The following is a 15,288-nucleotide window of genomic DNA, read 5'->3' on the forward strand; positions in this document are numbered from 1 at the left end:
CATTTTGTATCATGATGAGTAAGAACACATGGCATCTACAACACTTTATAGTTACATTGTTCAGGCTCAGATATAGTCTGTTTAAAATAAAAAAATGTAGGATTTACAGTGCACTATACAGGTTTTGACATTTGTTTTACAGTGTAGGATTTTCACATTTCATTTATCACTTTTTGTTTGCTTCTCTTTGAGCATAAATAACAGAAGAATGCTTACAAACACAAATGCCACCCATTAAATGAACTGAATAAAAACGATTAACAAGTAGGCCTACCATGAATACACGCGGTACCCTCAACTGAAGTGTTCTCTGTAACAACCGAGTGAGGAAAAGTTGTGGGATTGTTTGCGGTTAATACTGTGGTGATTAATTGATATGTATTGATTAAAATATTTTCCAAATTACTTGAAAGAAAATAAGAAGCGTTTTCGGTTGTATTTATTGATTGACATACTTGTGGTTGCTTCATTGCACTGTTTAACCGTTGACATTTGCTGTGTCCATTTTCCTGCACGATAGGGGAGTGACATCATTTTGCGGTGTGGACGCGGAAAGGGAGGGAACAGCCTAAGGTACAGGCGGGCCGAGCTATTACTGGCTGCTAATAAAAACACGCAAACAAAATTATATTATCTTGGCGCTAAATCCACTGTACATGCAAATCTGGCATATGTTGCTGCGTGGACAAACAGTAAACGATGGCGAATAGATGAAATCACGGGCAGGGCACTTATACATTAGCAGAGTGGGACAGGAGAGAGAGAGAGAGAGAGAGACGCTGTGGGGGCGGGCAGAGGAACGGAGAGAGAGGGCGGGGGCATTGATATTATAGAGGCACTGTTTTTTTCATACCGGTTTGCTTAAATCAATAACTACATTCATAATTCGATTTTTACTTACATGTCCAACTTCGAACATTGATACCATATACCGAAGAAAGAATATTAATAAAAAAGAGAATATAAACAGCTCTTCATTTACCTGTCGATTAGGCTGCATTCGTCTCCGCGGAGGAGACAGAGACAGCGGGGATTGCACAGCGGATGCTGCGAGAGCGAGCAGTCGAGTAGGCTACCAAGACAGATTACCACGGTAGGATGTTCTAAAGAATGCGGTTTACCGCATTTTTAAGCGTCATCTGTGTTGATGACATTATTAAATACTAGACGATTAATCCCGACGCCGTGCGTGAAGATATTACCATATTCTGCTGTTTAAAATCGATTAATTGTTGTCGCATACACGTGTGTCTGTGGGTCTGTCCGTGCCCGTTTTTTCTCTGGCTAAATATAAATTTGTCTGTGTGTGTCTCGTTTATCAACGTTTTCTTAAGAGCAAGACAATGTCCCAGTTTGATTTATCATTTACATTTTGATTAGTATTATAGGCCTACGTGAATATGAAATAAATGGTTATGGCATTAATGGTTCGCATTTACCGACGTATGGACACATTTAAATACAGGCAACGCAAGAAATATTTCCAGTGCAATTTATTTTTGTCGATTTGTAAAATATAAAATCGTTTGTCGATGACCTGCACGCGCACACCTGATACGTTAGCAAAAATATATGTAAGCATGCTCGGTAACCAATATGTGTATCATTACGTGCCTAAAAATATTGCATTACATTTATAAGCTTTTTTCGCTTCGCTTTTTACGTTCTAGCTTTCTGGCTGGTAATGAATAATGTCCTGTATATTAAAAGCCCTACCTGGTTAAAAAAAATGTCCATGTGAGCTAACGGGGATATCAAGGTGACTGAGCATTTATCTGACAGCAGATGAAATATATTTCAGCCAAATGAGATGTCCAAGTCAAGAGCTAGTAATGTTTCTGGGAGCAGTAATGATCTTGATGTATCTAGGCTGTGTGCTATTGTTTGTCACACTATCAGTCCATTCATCTAATACAGCTCTATGAGTGCCAATCAGATCAGGTTAATACAGTTATATTAATATATCCCCATGTCTAAACCTCTAATTTCCTCCCTCAGATGGACGGAGTGAATTTTCTTTCCTTCCTTCTCCTGTGCTTGACCTCCGTTACCCACGGTAACAAAGGTGAGTTCACAATGTCTTAGTTCACCTTTACCTTGCCTTAGAACTGTTAACTTACAACTGTGAGAATTTTAGTTACTGTAGGATATGAATGGTGATGATGCAAAATGTAATTGTGCAATATTTCTAGTTTTATCTTCATGCACCTTTCTCACCCAGTTTGGACTTATATTATAGTTTATAAAAATGTTAGTTTATTGCTTTGGCACTTATGGTGATATTTTCTGCAATCGTTATAATTATAATGAATTATAATGTACGTGTTTGCATTGTTTATCATTTTTTGTCCGACTGTATATTTTATAACTGCCACTGCTGTAGTTATGAGTTATGAGACAAGGAGAAACAGTGACAAAGGAAGTCTGGAAGGTTGAAGGAGACAGAGGGAAAGAGGGAAGGTGATCGCAAGAAAAAGATAACACCGCAGTGACAGGAGGAGAGAAACAGTTTAGCCGAGAGAATAGAGAGAGAGACGGAGTGTGACACAGACACAGCGACAGCCAGAGAGACAGGAGGGTGATGTGTGACTGAAAACAATGTCTAGTTCTGTTATCCAACACGAGAAGAAGAGCAGAAGGGATGTGACAGAGGGATGTCATACCGAGTGGAGGAAAAGAAAGGATGAATGGATGGTGAGGGAGAGTGGATGGTGAGGGAGACCAAATTGGCTGAAAGGAAATTGTCTGTCGTTCCTTGTCTGTGCTCTTCGGCGTCAGTTATGGCCAAGACAAATTAGTTGAAGGCACACTGTCCACTGATCTTCCTGTCATTCTACACATCTATCCAGTCTACTCAACAATGTCTCATAAGGTACAATGAACATACCCAAGATATTCACTCACCGACTTGTAAAAGATTTCAACCAATAGAGAAGTGCAAACGTGCTCACTTCAGGCCAGACCTTGGGAGGAACGCTATTTTCAATTGAACTGCCTCTAACTGACAGTAAATTGTATTATAGTAGATTAGGAAAAAAAGGACACACGCAGTGTAAGAACAGCATTGGAAAGCCATTATACTCTATACTGTCTGCAGTTTCTATGTCTATTGATCACATTGTAAATATGTAGTAGGCTGTATGTAATAAACTGTAATCTGGTTAGACTGCCTATGTGACATAGATATTAATCAGCTTAAACTATTGATCGACAAGCGCTGGATGTGCTCTCATCTGCTGCAAGCTAGGTGCTCATGATTTCTATGCTAATCAGAACTCCCCCTTCAACCTCGCAGCCAATAAGCACAAGCCATGGATTGAGACAGAATACCAGGGAATCGTGATGGAGAACGACAACACGGTGCTGCTGAACCCGCCTCTCTTCGCCGTGGACAAGGACGCGCCTTTGCACTACGCAGGTAGCCATTTCTGCAACCCTCACGACCCCTCTCTCTCTCCTCTTCTCAGCATCCGTCAGTGTGGATGTTCTACTGTGTCCCTCATTGGCCAGCTCTGACAATGACACTGCACTGTGTTCATAAGGCCTTTGGTTGATAGACTAATTATAGACGATTATTGACATGCTTACAAACCCGAATCCCGTGATGGCAGAATTCAAGTGGGGGGTTGGGCCCGGTAAGCGTTTGGACGGGACCCCCTGTCACTGCAAGGACCCCATTATGGTGGCAGGGAAACTGTCTGCTGAAGACGATTTTCTCTGGCTGAAATGTTAAACTGGCCTGACCTCACTTATTGTGGTACTTATTGCAAAAAAATGGGGGTTGTCTCCCAATCTCCCAATTTGTCTATCTCAGTCTGGCCTCGAAATCATCCCACAGTTTATTCGGTGTATTATAATCATCCCTCTCCACCTCTGCTGATGCGCAATAAATGTTATGGTGCAAAATTCGAGGTGTGACTCACCCAGGTGGGTGCTGCACATTGGTGGTAGGAAAGGTGAGTCATAGACCTCACTCTAAAATGTTAATACCCATGAAAGGTGACTTAAACACCAAATGCAATTTAGCATTTTTATTTACTGTAAAGATCACCAGAAAAAGACTCAGGCCCTTCCATCATTATGAGGTTAATAAAAACCATTATGAGGTCCATAAAACCCATTTTCATAGCTCCCCTGCATCTGGCCATGTTTCCCCCATTTTCTCCATATGGTCTCAGCATTTCTCAGACTATAAGGAGAAAATGGGGGAAACAAAATGGGTGGGTGAGGGTGGGGGTGATTTGTTATCAATTTTGATAACAAATTAACGCAGATTGCTAATGCTCATACAAGATATGTCAGTGAATATGTATAGATCTGTTACATGGAAATATCTAAAATTATTTAAAATGTTCAATCAGATTATTTTATTTAGTTTACTAAATATGTTATGATAACCTTTTGCTCATTGACAAAATCTATTTAGTAATTATGTATTTATGAAATAAAAAAAAACTGGTTCTATTCTTCACTTATTTAATGGACTCAACTGACTCAAAATACTAATTTCTAAACAGAAGCCTTTACATATTAGTATTATTTAGTAGTTTTATAAGTTTTATATTTTGCAGCTTTTGCTGTGGTCAGGGGAATTGAAATTACTAAACAAAAACTGTTGAGGTTCAAGGATCTGTCATGTTGTATTGGTTTCCCCTCTCTGTTTTTTTCCATTACTATACTGGTATGTTTATTGATTGAATGGCCCCATTCTTCCCCTTGCTCCATGTCCCAGGCGAGATTTGTGGGTTCAAGGTTCACAGTGGGACCTCGGGCTCAGGTGCAGCCAAGTTTGAGGCGGTGGTTCTGGACCGGTCAACAGGGGAAGGGCTGGTTCGCTCTAAGGAACCTCTGGACTGTGAGAACCAGCGAGAGCACAGCTTTACTATTCAAGCCTATGACTGCGGAGAAGGCCCCGATGGGGCCAACAGCAAAAAATCACACAAGTAAGAAACTACACTTTCCACAGCACTTTTATTATGAAGGCTTGTATGTGAGAGTAAAAAGGGTGAAATTGTGATGTCAGACTGGTGACTCATCGAGTAAAACTGTTAAATGCATTTCATTTCCAGATTAAATAGAATGCCCTTGTCAGTTTTCTTATATAATGGGGTGTACTTCCAGCTATCGTCTGGCGTCTATGTCAATTAATTTACTGCACCGTTAAAGTGGAGTCTTGAACTTGAACGCCATGACATTTAGTGAGTGAACTAGCAACGTTGGCTAGCTATGGCATTTATTAACCCTGTTATGAATTACATCGTGTTTGCTTAGCTTGCTAAGTAGAGTTGGCAGACTGCAGGCGTCTTGTACTGTGTGTACATCTTGTACTTTCACTCAGTGTTTCAGTAATGCAATATCCTGACTGTGTCAGTGCATACATATATATGAATGCCCCCTCCCGCCTTTCTCTCTCTCTCTCTCACATTCTCACTCTCTTCTCTCTCTCTCTCTCTCTCTCTCTCTCTCTCTCTCTGCTTCTCTCACATTCTCACTCTCAGAGCCACAGTGCATGTGCGTGTCAACGATGTGAACGAGTTCTCGCCGGTGTTCGTGGAGCGGCGGTATGAGGCGTCCGTGCCGGAGGGTCGTCTGTTTGACCGCATCGTGAGGGTGGAGGCCCTGGATGCCGACTGCTCCCCGCAGTACAGCCAGATCTGTTTCTATGACATCATCACTCCGGATGTGCCCTTCGCCATCGACAACGATGGTGAGCCGTGACCATTTCTCTCTCAATATAATTTTATTCCGCACAATGTTTTGATGGACGGTCTTCCCTGGATGGTGTGTTTGCCACAGTTTCCATATCAGTGCCGCAGTTTCCATATCAGAGAGACGATCAACAGTGAATTGGTGCCTTAAAGATGCAATATTTGTGCGTTTGAGTGAAATGTCCCCTCCTACTCGCATAAACAGTGGAATTGCATTGCATTAGAGATGCTGAGGTTTGCAGGCCTAGTTTAACGCAGAAAGTCTCTTCGCAGGGAACATTAAGAACACGGAGCCCTTGGACTCAAAGCGTCAGAGGGTTCACACCTTTTGGGTGACCGCGTTCGACTGTGGCAAGAACCGCGCCCAGGCAGACGCCCAGGTCATCGTCACCGTCAAGCCCTCCTGCAAGCCTGGCTGGATCGGTAATCACAAATTCACACTCAGTGTCCTGCTGTTATGGTGTTTTAATAGCACTGGTTGTCTTCCACACTCAGGTTATTGGGAAAACCAAAGTACAGATTTGTGAGTCTTCATGAACCCCAAAATGGGCAGTCCTATTATGGGTTGTGGGTGATTGGCTGATCTGAATTATTTTGTGTCAGGTCATTGTGTTTTCCCACCCAGTAAGGACTTCATTAAACCTTGCTCTCCCATCACATTTTCCCCATTAGCTGTGGTCTGCTCACTTGTTATTTAGAAATGCTCCAAACATTCTGCGTTCCTCAGGGTGGTCAAAGCGCGTGGAGTACATTCCGGGGTCGGGCAGCATCCCCCTTTTCCCCAGCCTTCACCTGGAGACCTGCGAGGAGACGGTCTGGAACATTCAGGCCTCCATAGAGCTGCAGACTGGCCACATCGGGAAGGGGTGCGACAGAGACAGCTACTCTGATAGGTCTGTCCGGAGGCTGTGCGGTGAGTATCTTTTTTTGTTATGTAAGTCATGTGATCAGATGATTGGGCTCCCCATGGGTGAATTTTGTAATAGTCCTTCTCTGCACTGGGCACTTCAATCTAGTGTGCTCTGCAAACTATACTACACACTGCACTGGATGTACTTTTCCTCTAGTGCAAACTTCTCTGTATGACATGATGTGTTTTTATTTGTCCACTGCTAAATCTGCATTTGTACAATGACAGAGCCTCATTTCCCGGAATGTTTCCAAAGGCACCAAAGGCAATAATGAAAATCATGATGACTCTAGATGTGAATTAGAAAGAAAGAATTGGAGCTAAAATTGTAGTTTCAGAGTTGAATTAAATACCTTTTGGGACACGGTTTTCTTGTGCCACTCATGTGTTTACCAGTGTGAAATTAATAGCACATTTTTCATGTCAGTGCACAAATTATGTATTAATGGAAAGCTCTTGTAAATAGCTTTGGCAAAATTACAAGGCAAAGGATTAGCAAGTCAGAATGAGTGCTTTTGGCATTGATGTAAAATATTCAATTTTGGTCTTCAGGTTAATTTAGTCTTTTCTTCCCCTTCCAGGCGCATTAAGGGGGGAAGTCGACCTGCTCCCGCCCCCTTCGCCTGCAGCCAATTGGACAGCAGCCCTCCCCACCCTCCCTTCCTCAGATTCGTCGCTAATTTTCTCCTTCAATGGCACAAACCATGTTGCCGTTGTGCCAGATGCAGTGGCTGCCACAGTGTCCGGTGACCACTTCACCCTGCAATTATGGATGCGAAGAGGCGGAGCAAATGCTCATGCACCGACCAATCAGGCGAGAGGGAGCCACCGAGAGGAGGAGACAATCATCTGCAGCACTGTCAGGAATGGTCAGTCCTGTTGATCAGTATAATCAGAAATTTAGGGCATAGCAGTGGGCAAAATGCATTTTTCCTTGTTAGTTATGTCATCTTTGTGTGTATGTACTGTGTGCAAAACAGTAATTGTGATAAAGTTCCTCCTGTCCTCTTTTTTCTTCTGAACTCTGTAATCAATCAAGTAATTGGTCATGAATTTAATCTCTCTCTTTCTCTCTTTCTCTCTCTCATTTCTCTCAGATGATTCGTTCTCTCACTACTCCCTGTCAGTGCATGGCTGCCGCTTGTCTCTGTTCTATTGGCCTGATGTCACCGCTGCGCGTCCCATCAAGTTCCTCTGGAAACTGGAACAGGTCACTTGGGAATGCTGGGAACGTCAGAGAAATGGGGCACTGCCAAGAATGGGGATTTAGGGGGGTCAGAGGAGGGCCTAGGCCATAAAACTCACCTGGATTTAACTGGGTACAACAGGGCTTGCTAGAAGTAGACTAAGATGGCCGGTTTAAGGGAATTTCTGGTGAAAAGTTTCTTCTGCATCTCTGTCGCCTCGTTAGTCAGTCATCGCCGTGTGTGTGTGCCAGTGTGTCCTTCAGACCTCCTCTCCCTGCCCCTCTCTCAGGTGTGTGACAGCGAGTGGCATCACCTCTCCCTGAGTGTCCAGTTCCCCTCCGTCACTCTCTACGTTGATGGTGTGACCTTCGACCCCGCCCTCATCCATGACAATGGCGCTATTCCCAACCCCGCCCCCCATCAGCGTGTGGTCATTGGAGCATGCTGGGGTACCTGTCGTTCAACCCAACCAAACCACCCAAGTTTTATGGAGCGTGTTTTAGTTGTTTTGGTCTTTGTCACAATGTGAAGGCTTTCCTGCCTTCAAACTCTGGGGTATGCATGAGCAATAACTGTCATTCCCTTCGATGAGGAAATGGAGCAGCTTTATTCCAAAAGATGGGATTATCTGTGCAAATGAGAGGGGGGCTCATGTGGGGGAAAAAAGAAATCAACGCCAAGGCTGTTGCACTCTTAATGAGATATTCTCTTCCTGTTTGCCTTCTGGAGTCTAGGCAGATGTCATGGAAGCCTTTCGCACTAGTGTGTGTGGCATAAATAAGACATGCATCACAAATGGGTGATACATCACAAACACAGCGACTTAAAGCCTCTTCTTATGTACCTTTGCATTGGCTAATCTTAGCACTGTTTATGCCAGAATTCAGCCAAACATAACAAAATGTGTCAATTGATGTACAAATGTGCAAATAGTCAGGTAGTTATGACAATGCTAAAGTTAGTCACTGTATGTACTGATGCACACTCCCTCCCATTGATTTGCTATCATGGAATAGAGCTCTAATGGTAATAATGGCATATCTGTCTTTTTCTATCTCTACACCAGAAGAGAAACCAAAGGATATTGTGAACAACACTATTCCTGAGAGCAGAGACACAGGTGAGTCACTGTTAAGCTTTTCAGTAATTCAAATATTAGTGGGTATTTCAGGCATTATTAATGAATTAATGTATTTATTTGTTTGGACATACTAAAAATGTATAAATCGGCTTGGTAAATGGTTGTTGACTTGGCATGTGTCTCATAAACAAGATTAGTGTTGCACGCTAAGATGCAATGTTGCACAAATTTCCAAGACAAACAAATATGTTTTTCTGGAGCGCAGCCCTGGGTGTACTTGAAGGACGGCATCTAACGTTCTTTGTCTCTTGCCCTCAGGGAAGTTTGTGGGAGGTTACCGGGGGCTGTTGTCAGGGGTGACCGTGCGTCCAGGTAGTGTGGAGCCGCACAGCGTGGTGGAGTGCCTGTATGCCTGCAGGGAGGGGCTGGACTTTGGTGACCTGGAAACACTGGGATCAGGAATGAAGGTAATGAGCTGTGGTCTGCTGCTGCAGGGCTCTCTCTGTTCTTTTGAGTGCGGTGGAGCGAACAACCAGCGATGATTAAAAAGAAACTTTCTTTGCCGTGTGAAGCATTTTTTAAAAAAGTTTTTTTACCGGCTTATTTTTATATTTCCCTCATTTTGTATTCGGAATGCCCAATCACATTTTATTAGTGCTCATTGCTGCAACCTCTCTATTGATTCGTGAGAGTGCAGACAATTAAGTGGCCTCTTCCAGAATGTTTGACCTCAGCTTGGGGTTCCTATCTCACCATAGTTAGGCTCCCACAGACAGCAGGTGGACCTGCAGGTGGTCAGCAAGGGTCACTGGTGCACAATGAGACGCTGTAATCCCAGCCGGCTGAAATCCTCCCATCCTCGGGCAATGTTAGAGCCAGCTGGTATGGCCCAGATTCCACACCAGACCATGAGGCCCATCCGCGCATTGAAACAGTGCCTTCCTGTGTTAGGACAAAGACAGTACTTTTTATCCTCCCTCTCTCAGGTGCATGTAAACCCGAGCCAGTCCACGCTGGTCCTGGAAGGGGACGATATTGAGAGCTTCAACCGCGCGGTGCAGCAGGTCACCTACAGAAACTCGCTCCGCTTTGCCACTCCTGGGGTCCGCCCTCTCAAACTCACCACCTCCCTCAGGTAGGCTCGCCTCCGTACCTGTCTGCAGGCCTGCTTTACCTCTGTGCATCAGTGGGGTGACCACAGCTGTGCAATGTCTGTACCTACTGCTGAGCCAATCAAAGTGCATTTGTGTGGAGCCTTTTGTACAATTAGCGTGGGAAATGCTGTTGCGCTGAAGTCTGTCCTTTTTATTTTAATTAGTTGCCGGGGCGGAAGTTGGAGTAGGCTGACTGATGATGATCTTGTGATCTAAACTTGTGTCAGCTTTTTGCTCTATTGCTAGCACGATCAAATAAAACATTTATATTTTTGCAGCCTCTTCTCAAAGAGTTTTTCTTTTATTAATTCTGCGATGTGTTAGCCGCCTTTTGTACACTCCCATTGTCACAAATCACTGGCCAGTATAAGTTTACCCGAGGAAATTGAGAACACAGATAACCTGGAGTCAGCTGAGAAAGGTCAGAAATGAACTGTCCCAAATTAAAGACAGAGAAGTGAGTCCTGTTCCTACACACAGTGATGCACTAACTCCTCCTTCCTTCTCTCTCTCCAGGTGCTTCAGTGAGGAGAGCTGCCTTTCTCTCAAGCAGCTGGAGGGGTACCTTGTGGTCCTCAAGCCTGATGCCCCCCAGATCTCCCTGTCTGGCGTGGGACCCCACCTGGCCCGGCCCGCCCCCGAGTTTGAGGGGCCCCGAGGGATCCCCCTGTTCCCAGAGCTGAGGATAACCTGCTCACTGTCCCACACCGTCAATACCGCAGCACAGGACATGGAGGGAGGGGGTGAGTTATGGAGCATGCCCAGTACCCTCTGAGACTGCTCAATTGCAGAGACCCTCTATGCTAGTCAGATCAAGCACAGACAGCATATGTGCCCATGGGATAGTTAAAGGATGCCATTTTGTGATTCATTTTTAGATGTTTTGATGACATTCTATTTCATAAAATAAAATTTAAAAAGTATTAAAAAGTATTAAAATGAAAAAATAAAGTTAGTTAACTTACTGCATTCTCTTACTCTGTCTTTCCTTCACTATTCCTGCCCCCCTCTCTTTCTCTCTCTCTCTCTCTCTCTTTCTCAGCTCTCATGTCTGATGCCGTGGCCCACACTCTGGATGGCTGTGAGGTTCAGCCCCTGGGGGAGGAGTTAAACCCAGAGAGGGAGGAGCTTATGGTGGACATGGAGTCACTAAGAGAGAGAGGGTTGGACATCATCAACACGACGGCTTATATAGCAATCACAGGTGCAACTGACTGCTCATACTCTTTAATGCTCTGCCTCTCTGATATGGTAATGGATGAGCCATCATTGAAGCTAAGCCCAAGTGTAGACAGAACCCTTTGACTCACACTTTATTGAGTAGATACTCTTTCTTCTCTCTCTTCCTCTCTCATCAAAGTGTAGTCTTGTCTTGGGGCACTGTGCCAAATCCTGTCTCTCTCTTTCCCAGGAGCTGAGTCAATCTCAGTTTACGAGGACGTCCTCCGCTCCATCCGCTACCGGCTGGCCAAGGACTCCGCCCGCTTCGAGAGGCGTTTCCGCCTGTCCTGTTCGGAGATGAATGGCCGCTACACCAGCAACGAGCTCACCTTGGAGGTACATCCAACCCCCCCCCCCACCCCCCCCCAAAACACAGGCGTACCCAGAGTCCTGGCTCAATGTTGATTAAACTGTTTCTGTTCTCTGACAAAAGCACTGTCTCACTGTGGATGTTGTCTTATGTTGGGGCCAGTCTGTGGAACAGCTGGGTGATGAACTTACACCCCAAGTTCTCCTCGGGACAACTCCCCTCTTCTCCTAGCATCTGTCCCTATGGCCATGTTCAGTGCTCTTCAGTGTTGTATGTGCTGCCCATTTTAACCATCCTGAGACCTCAGCTTCTCCTTCTGTTACCTATCCCAAACTTCTCTCAGGTCAATTTCCTGCACTCCTTGGACAGTCTGTACCACCCTTCACACCTTCTGGCCTCAGAGCAGCAGTTCCTTCACCCGTCCCGCCACTCCGGAGAGCTGAGCGGACACTCTCTCCCCAGCTCCCAGCACAACTCTGGTACCCGACCGCCCCTCTTCTCACATTCTAACGCCAAACCCCAAATTTACACCCCAGCCGTGGTGCCTGTCTGCCTGCCTGCCTCTTCTCTGACTCACCATCCAGCACGTGCTTTCCCACCCACGCCTTAACAGCTCTGGCACTTGTGTGTCAGTATGTATATCTGCCTGTTTCTAATTCTGGAGCCCCCTCCACACCACAAAGCAGATGTCTTATCTATCTTTATCACTGATTGTGTGTCGTCACCCGTTTTTATTCTTTTTCAGTTGTGCCAGGGGCGGCCACGGTTATCATTATGGTCTGCGTGGGGTTCTTGGCTGTCATGGTGATCCTGGGAGTGTTCAGAATCCGTTCCATCCATCGCCGTGGAGATGGGGTCAGGGGCGGAGAAAAGGAGGGCGGCGGCCAATGGGATGACTCTGCACTCACCATCATAGTTAACCCCATGGAGGTAAAGCAGCAACTTCAAATTCAAATTCATTTGCTATGTGTCCATGATAATGTGCAACACATGTACTATGGGTCACTAAATGCAACTAATTTAAATTGGACTGCATTTATATATGGACTGCATTTATATAGCGCTTTTATCCAAAGCGCTTTAGAATTGATGCCTCTCATTCACCCATTCACACACACACTCACATAACAATGGTGAAAAGCTGCCATGCAAGGTACCAATCAGCTTGTTGGGAGCAATTAGGGGTTAGGTGTCTTGTTCAGGGACACTTCGATACACCCAGGGCAGGGGATGGAACCGGCAACCCTCCGACTGCCAGACAACCGCTCTTACCTCCTGAGCTATGTCGCCCCCAAATGCTTTTACACAAAGTTTTTCAGAACTGTTTTTGTTGGTGTCACCTGATTTGAGAAAGACCCAGATGGGGCCCTCAATGACAGCTTGCCTCGTCGTTACCACATGAGAACACTTCATTAATAATGCAGTGAAACCTTTGTAAATTGCAGAATGTGCCTTGATGCACATTTAGACCTTTAACACGTTATCCCAGCTGTTTGCCCTACTCTGTAAAAATCCAAAATGTTTCATATTTTTTTGTGAAGTTCACCAAGTTTTATATGCATAATAAAATTGGCAATCACCATTCAAAATGTAATAAATTTACACAGGCACTGAATATGTAACTACTAAAAGTTGTGATGTGGATGCTTTTGGTGCATCTCCCTGTTTCCTATCATACATGCATAGCCTACTCCTCTCTGTTTATCTCAGACATACGAGTCAAGGATGGGCGTGGCCACTGATGTGGAGGGAGAAGATGAGGAAGATGAGGAAGGGGTGGAGTCACCTGGCGATGCCAGTGATGATCAGCAAATCATCATCAAGAAGGAAGGGAGAGACTCTGTCCCCCGGCGTTACTGAGTCAATCACAGCCCATTCACTACACACAACCACTACAACACAGAGTATATATATTCAAACACGTACAACCACACACAAGTATGCCACAGCAGAAACAACCATAGAGTGTACATTCATAAGGACTATGCATGACGTGCACAATGCTACTCAAAATCAATGTTGTCCAATGCACAAATAGTGTTAACAGCTCAGCACTGGCTGCTTGAAACATGCTGTATACCACACAATTAGCTGACCTACACTACACATTATTTATCAATCAGTTGTCGACCACTGGAAAAATCCCTACAGAAATGTCTATGGCAAAAAAACCAAATACACAACACATTTAGGTTGGGAGAATTTTGACAGATATATTTTTTTCCAAGCCTTACCTCCCTGTTATTATCCTCTTTGTGTTTTCCAGAATTCTTGCAAATAGATTACAAACAGTTCTTCTGTTTTCACACAAAGACGTGGAAATCATCTGACGTCATACTGTCACAAAATTGTTTGAACAAAGTTTCTGCTATTGCATGTCTGATGGAATTCCTGTAGAAATTGGTTCATGTTTTTTTTGGTATATTCAGTAGAGGTTAGCATTTCAGAAATGAATGTTGAAATCCTCTAAGCCGAAACATACATTAAACAATCATATTAAACTCTAAAGTATTAACTATAATCTACAAAAAAACATACATCTTAAGTAACTATTACACACAAATACTTTAACTACATGATCCCCAGTTGCTGCACAAATCACACATCCCTTTGCCACTAGATAGAGCGCACAAGTAATAATAATAAGGTGTGACACATTGATGTGGTTGTTCTAGATGGTACAACTCGAGCTGTGTTCTTCAAAACACTTCACTGACAGTCTTCACTGCTGAACAGTTTCCTCCGCACCGACTGTCCGCTATCTTCACATCACTACCCCCACTGTATCCTGAATGTCAGCTCAGCTTGGGCACTTTTGATTGTACTGAAATTTTGTAAATACTATTATTATTATTACAGTATTATTACTATTATTTTGACGAGCTGCAGTTCTCCCACTGTGCCTATGTAGACAGAGGTGGCGCTCTCTCTCTCTCTTTCTTTCTTTCTCCCATAAAAGGGGAAAGAAATATTCAGTATTAACATCAACTCTACCTTTCTCCCTGATTTCAACATTCACCTGTGCTGTTGGTTATGGCAACAACAATAGTAGTAATAGTTATGATTACGGCAAGCTTGCTTAGTGTCAGTTAGTTTGTATGTAAGCATTTGGACTTCCGTGAACTGAAGGGCACATTGTTGTGATTTAATAGTGTCTCTACCTTGCTCCTTTGTTTCCCTCTTCCACGGCTTTCTTAATCCCTGACATTTCCAGCCGGTCTTTCTCCTTCCCCCCTTTTCGCCAGTTCTTCTCTCTGTTCACACTTTCCGATGTTTTGCACCCTTTGTGTTGTCCATGTAATTATCGGCTCCTCCTTCTGCTTCCTTTCACCTCTTCCTGTTTACCTAGGTGTCTGTCTGTGCGTTATTGTGTACAGTGATGACTTGTCACGAAATGAAGCCTGTGTTTTTTCAATGTAATATGAAACTGAAACAGTTGCATTAATAATGTATTAATATAACTATGATAATTATATAGTACCCATGAAAAAAAAAACTCATTATACAATGATTGTGAGAAATTATTATATTGAGCCATTGTACTGATACAAAAACATTTGAATGATGTGTATATGCTGTTTGTATATTGCCATACACAAGCTGATGGTATCATGTTACAATTAAATAATCAAATAAACTATGGTGAACTGTTGTCTGTAATCTCTGTTTCTGACATTCTGTAAATATTTTGAATGTTTGGAATTTAATACACACAGA

The 15,288-nt window shown here is 43.8% G+C and overlaps 1 protein-coding gene across 1 annotated transcript; it reads left to right on the forward strand.

The window, feature by feature from the left end:
* The first annotated feature begins 522 nt into the window (after positions 1-522).
* Positions 523-15,231, forward strand: LOC118234083 (calsyntenin-3-like). The gene is made up of 20 exons (XM_035430395.1): positions 523-573; positions 994-1,093; positions 1,999-2,065; positions 3,296-3,418; positions 4,733-4,943; positions 5,499-5,707; positions 5,982-6,131; positions 6,436-6,621; positions 7,200-7,487; positions 7,716-7,828; positions 8,095-8,254; positions 8,872-8,925; positions 9,205-9,353; positions 9,873-10,021; positions 10,557-10,783; positions 11,083-11,244; positions 11,452-11,597; positions 11,915-12,050; positions 12,317-12,501; positions 13,282-15,231. Exons 3-20 carry the CDS (start codon positions 1,999-2,001, stop codon positions 13,429-13,431), a joined length of 2,865 nt encoding a protein of 954 aa, XP_035286286.1. The 5' UTR covers positions 523-573; positions 994-1,093; the 3' UTR covers positions 13,432-15,231.
* The last annotated feature ends 57 nt before the right edge of the window (positions 15,232-15,288 follow it).

The sequence above is a fragment of the Anguilla anguilla genome, chromosome 8 (assembly GCF_013347855.1).
Source record: "Anguilla anguilla isolate fAngAng1 chromosome 8, fAngAng1.pri, whole genome shotgun sequence".
In the NCBI taxonomy this organism is placed as follows: Eukaryota; Metazoa; Chordata; class Actinopteri; order Anguilliformes; family Anguillidae; genus Anguilla; species Anguilla anguilla.